Source organism: Gekko japonicus, unplaced genomic scaffold, assembly GCF_001447785.1.
Source record: "Gekko japonicus isolate JY-2015 unplaced genomic scaffold, Gekko_japonicus_V1.1 scaffold4178, whole genome shotgun sequence".
Lineage (NCBI taxonomy): Eukaryota > Metazoa > Chordata > Lepidosauria > Squamata > Gekkonidae > Gekko > Gekko japonicus.
This window is the reverse complement of record NW_015161539.1, coordinates 88,380-93,855: the sequence shown is the minus strand read 5'-3', so window position 1 is coordinate 93,855 and position 5,476 is coordinate 88,380. Positions and strand designations below refer to the sequence as shown.

General features: G+C 47.9%; 1 protein-coding gene across 1 annotated transcript in view; it reads left to right on the top strand.

Annotated features, from left to right (window-relative positions):
* Positions 1-5,476, top strand: part of LOC107125822 (cytochrome P450 3A19-like) — a gene marked incomplete at its 5' end in the record, with an annotated part of 19,659 nt that overhangs the window by 7,500 nt on the left and 6,683 nt on the right. The window contains 2 exons of the mRNA XM_015429283.1: positions 1,403-1,563; positions 3,781-4,007. Of these exons, the coding sequence (XP_015284769.1) occupies positions 1,403-1,563; positions 3,781-4,007 (388 nt within the window). The remainder of the gene's footprint in view (positions 1-1,402; positions 1,564-3,780; positions 4,008-5,476) is intronic.

Here is a 5,476-nt window from a genome sequence, read left to right as displayed (position 1 = left end):
CTGTTCTCTCACGGGCAGTTCTTGAGAGAGCTCTCTCAGCCCCACCCACCTCACAGGGTGTCTGTTGTGGGGAGGGGAAGGGAAAGGAGATTGTAAGCCGCTCTGAGACTCCTTTGGGTAGTGAAGGGCAGGGTATAAACCCAGTCTCCTCCTCCTCCTCCTTCTTGGGCCAGTCATAGTTCTCTCGGAGCTGTTCTCTCGAGAGCAGTGCTCGAAAGAGCTCTCTCAGCCCCACCGACCTCACTGGGTGTCTGTTGTGGGGAGGGGAAAGGAGATTGTAAGCCGCTCTGAGACTCCTTCAGGTAGTGAAAGGCAGGGTATAAAACTAATCCTTCCTTCCTTCCTTCCTTCCTTCCTTCCTTACTTTTTCTTCCTTCCTTCCTTCCTTCCTTCCTTCCTTCCTTCCTTCCTTCCTTCCTTCCTTTTTTCCTTCCTTCCTTTCTTTCTTTCTTATTTGTACTTATAGCCTGCCCATCCCGCAAGCGGGATCAGGGCGAGTTACATCATAGAGCGATACAATAAATACAGTTTAAAAAATCAAACAATCTAAAACAATGATGAACAGTAAAGCACAATCACAGTTCCGACAAGTCGACTGGTTGCGGGGAGGTTCTTAAGCAGACGTCTTTTGCATCACCTGCTGCCGAGTCCTTGTCAGCTGGAGATGCCGGGGATTGAACCTGGGATCTTCTGCATGCCAAGCAGAAACTCTTCTCCTGAGCCAAAGCCCTTCCCCGTATATGTGTTTTGAAAGCATTTCTTGTGGTTCCTCCTTCTATTTCATAATAACTGCAGCAGGGGTATCGACGGGACCTTTCTGTATTTCCCCACTGTGGCAAATGGGATTTTTTGCCTGTGTAGGGGGATTTATATTAGGGAAACAACACTGGAGGGTGGAGAATCCCGCTTCCTTCTTGCCCCGGCCTTGACCCCACCCATGTCTATCCTAACGTAAAGGTCCCCTTGCTCGAAAGCCAGTCGAGCCCGACTCTAGGGTTGCAGTGCTCATCTCCGTTTCCAAGCCGAAGAGCCAGCGCTGTCCGAAGACGTTTCCACGGTCATGTGGCCGGCATGACTTAACACTGAGGTGCACGGAACGCTGTTACCTTCCCACCGAAGTGGTACCTATTTATCTACTTGCAATTTCTTGCTTTCGAACTGCTAGGCTGGCAGGAGCTGGAACGAGAGACGGGAGCTCACGCCGTCGTGCGGCACACTCGGGTCTCGAACTGCTGAACTACCGACCTTCCACAGCCTGCAGTTCAGCGTCTTCACCACTTGAGCCACCGCAGCTCCATGTCTATCCTCCACGGGTCTTTTTCTAAAGTTCAGGCTGGGGGATCCAGTGGCTGTTTAACAGACGTATTTTCCTTACTTGTTTTCCCTCCTTGTTCTTTTCTAGCTCTGACTGACAAGGAGATCATCGCACAAGCCATTATCTTTATTTTTGCGGGGTACGAGACCACCAGCTCCTCCCTCAGCTTCCTGTCTTACTGCCTGGCCACCCACCCGGATGTTCAGCAGAGGCTACAAGAGGAGATCGACGAAGCTCTCCCTGACCAGGTAAACGTTCCCAGTGTCTCGTGTTAACTGAGCTTGGCCCAAATGAAGAGGAGGAGATTGGATTTATACCCCAGCCTTCACTACCCGAAGGAGTCTCAGAGCGGCTTACAATCTCCTTTCGCTTCCCCTCCCCACAACAGACACCCTGTGAGGTAGGAGGGGCTGAGAGAGCTCTCTCGAGGACTGCTCCTGAGAGGAAAGCTCTGAAAGAACCTACGACTGACCCAAGGTCACCCCGACAGCTGCATGTGAAGGAGTGGGGAATCAAATCTGGTTCTCCCAGATTGGAGTCTACACTCCTAACCACTACACCAAACTGGTTTGCTGTACCGGGACGGAAATTTGCTGAAGGAGAAAGGAGTCGTGTATTTTAAAGGTCTGTTTTATTTTTTGAGTGGTAGAAACCCGCTTGTAGCATTAGTTGTGACAACATTAAAGTGTTCTTGCCGAGTTTGCAAGCCAACCAAGAGTTCAAGCACTTTTTCTGCTGTCGAACTCTCTTTGCTTCAGGTTACTTTCATCTTGGACTGTTAGTTGAAACAGTTACGGAAAATTAACTGTTGTGGATTTTCCGGGTTGTCTGGCCGTGGTCTTGGCATTGTAGGACCTGACATTTCGCCAGTAGCTGTGACTGGCATCCCCAGAGGTATGACACAGAAAGATGGAGTACTCTCTGTGTCAAGGTGAGAAGAAAAATGGTTGGCAGGTAATTTCTATCTACTCAGGAAGGTGGGGAAGGGCTGAGTCATTATCTTGTAGGAGTTCCCGAGGCTGTGAACGTGCTAATGGAGGAACTTTCCTGAGGAGGTTCTTTTGTACATGGATTGTTTCCTGAGGAGGTTTCCTGTTTCCTGAGGAGTTTCTTTTGCATGTGGATTCTAATCTTTTCTGTAGTACTTATCTGGCAGTTACAGAAAAGTTAGATTAATTGCTCTTTAATAGGCGCTGAGACTGGCCTTCTTATCATGCTATATCAGATGTATTTCATACGCACCTGCTGATTGGCGTATTTGAACTTACGTTGGTTATCTCATATTTAGTTATGAACCGATCAGTTATCTAGAGAATGATCACAGGATAGAACAGATTAAGAGAATGATAAAACTTGATGTTTTTCTGTAAATAAGCACTGTTATGACAAGCAAATCAGGTTTCTCTGAATGGAAATTTCGGAAGAAGGATGGGTGAGAATTTTTGGCGGGTGACTTTAGATTTTTCGTAATCTTTTTAAAGTATTTGGGCAAAAAGCTGAAAACCTGATTTGTTTTTTTAAAAAACTATCTCTTGTTGTAATATGACTCGCTAATGCTAGGCCCGTTCGATAATTTTAGTATTTATCGTCACAGTAATTGCAGGGCCAACTTTTTCATGCCTGTGTAAAAAAAATAAAAGTCTCTCATTACAAGCTGAATGCAAATAGGGTATATAGCGATGAACTATGAGATATCTACGGTAAGATTGTGAGAAGTGCAAAGGTTCTGTCTAAGTGTGAAATGTCGTGTTGGGATTGGCTTCCAATTCTTGCAGCATTTTATTTGTCGACCACATTTCATAATCCGCAATCCAATGGAATGGCATCCAGTTATTCGTGTTGTTGTTGTTGTTCAGTCGCACAGTCGAGTCCGACTCTTCATGACCCCATGGACCACCTCCTGCCTGGCCTTCCTGTCCTCTGTCGTCCTCTGAAGTTGGCTCAATTTCATGTTCGTTGCATCTATGACACTGTCTAACCATCTCATCCTTTGCTGTCCCCGTCTTCTTTGACCTTCAATCTTTCCCAGCATCAGGGTCTTCTCCAGTGAGTGCTCCCTTCTCATTGGGTGGCCACAGAATTTGAGCTTCAGCTTCATTATCTGGCCTTCCAGGGAACAGTCCGGGTTGATCTCTTTTAGGATTGACTGATTTGATCTCCTTGCAGTCCAAGGGACTCTCAAGAGTCTTCTCCAGCACCATAATTCGAAAGCATCTATTCTTCAGTGCTCGGCCTTCCATAGGGTCCAACTCTCGCAGCCATACATGACTACTGGGAATGCCATTGCTTTGACCATACGGACTTTTGTTGGCAGGGTGATGTCTCTATTTTTCATTATGCTGTCTAGGTTTGCCATTGCTTTCCTCCCAAGGAGCAGGCGCCTTTTCATTTCATGGCTGCTGTCATCGTTATAGCCCACTGTTAAATGCCGCCCCTCACTAGGAGATATTTTTCTCCCTTCACAGGCCACGCCCACCTATGACGCCATCCTTCAGATGGAGTACCTTGACATGGCAGTGAATGAAACCCTCCGGCTCTTCCCCCCAGGGGCACGGATCGAGAGGGTCTGCAAAAGCACCGTGGAGATTAATGGAGTGACTATCCCGGAAGGAACCGTGACCGTGATCCCTGCTTACGTCTTGCACCGTGACCCCGAATATTGGCCGGAGCCGGAAGAGTTCAGACCTGAGAGGTGGGTAGCCAGGAGAATGCGTTCTGAGACCGATGCATAAAAATAGCAGCGGCAGGAAGTAAGCCGACTAGTTGTGATCGTGGCAACACCTAAATAATGCATTTATCATTGTTTGACATGCAATCTCTCTGTAACGCCGCACAGGACCTCTTCGAGGCCCACGTCCATAAACCGTGCATGGAATTTAATGAACTCAGTCGAAGGAAATGACAACTCAGCCGGCTTTCGCGGCTGTTAACACTGGCCCGGTTTTACGGCCAGCTGTTAAAAGGAAAGCCACAGGGCAACTGCACCGAGGACTTGCGGATCCGTGACAGAAGGGGTAACGATGTGAGCAGAAAGTTAATGTGCCGGTAGCCAAGTTAGAAGACAGCTCCTGTTCCCAAGTTGGTAGTGGTGCCAGAGCCCAAATAAAAGCAGGGCAGAACAGATGGTGGCTTGCTCTAGGTCACGAAGGTATCTGGACTCAATTTGCTGTAAACTAGTAGAAGATTTTACTGAACTTCTCCATTTAAATGAACGGGACAGTTTTTCTCACTTGTGTCTTCTCGTTACTTGTGTTTTGTTCCCTCTAGTGGTCGATTCGATATTTATTTTATTTTTGAGACTTCTATCCTGCCCTAGGAGCTGCGGTGGCTCAAGTGGTTAAGACGCTGAACTGCAGGCTGTGGAAGGTCGTCGTTCAGCTGTTCGAGACCCGAGTGTGCCGCATGACGGAGTGAGCTCCTGTCTCTCGTTCCAGCTCCTGCCAACCTAGCAGTTCAAAAGCAAGACATTGCAAGTAGATAAATAGGTACCACTTCGGTGGGAAGGTAACAGCGTTCCGTGCGCCTTGGTGTTTAGTCATGCCGGCCACATGACCACGGAAACATCTTCGGACAGCGCTGGCTCTTCGGCTTTGAAACGGAGATGAGCACCGCAACCCTAGAGTCGGACTCGACTGGCTTTCGAGCAAGGGGACCTTTACCTTTACCTTTTTATCCTGAACTAGGGGCCACGTTGGCTCAGTAGATAAGATGCTGAGCTGCAGACCAGAAGGTCTGTTGTTTGGCAGTTTGAAATCCGGGTATTGCTTAACAAAGTGAGCTCCCATCTCTGGCCCCAGCTCCTGCCAACCTAGCAGTTTGAAAGCAAGAAATTGCAAGTAGACAAATAGGTGCTGCTTCAGTGGGAAGGTATGTGCCTCGGTGTTTAGTCGTGCCAGGGCTCTTTTTGTAGAAAAAGCCCAGCAGGAACTCATTAGCATAATAGGCCACACCCAACAGCAGGAACTCATTAGCATATTGGGCCACACCCCTGACAGTACAGCTCATTAGCACATTAGGCCACAGCCCCATGTTACCAGAAGTGTGGTTATCCAGCCACACCCACCTTTTGCTTGTTATTCTGTTTACCTTGTTTGTTGTCAAAACCCAGAGTTATTTTTTTGTAGCAGGAACTCCTTTGCATGTTAGGCCACACACCCCTAA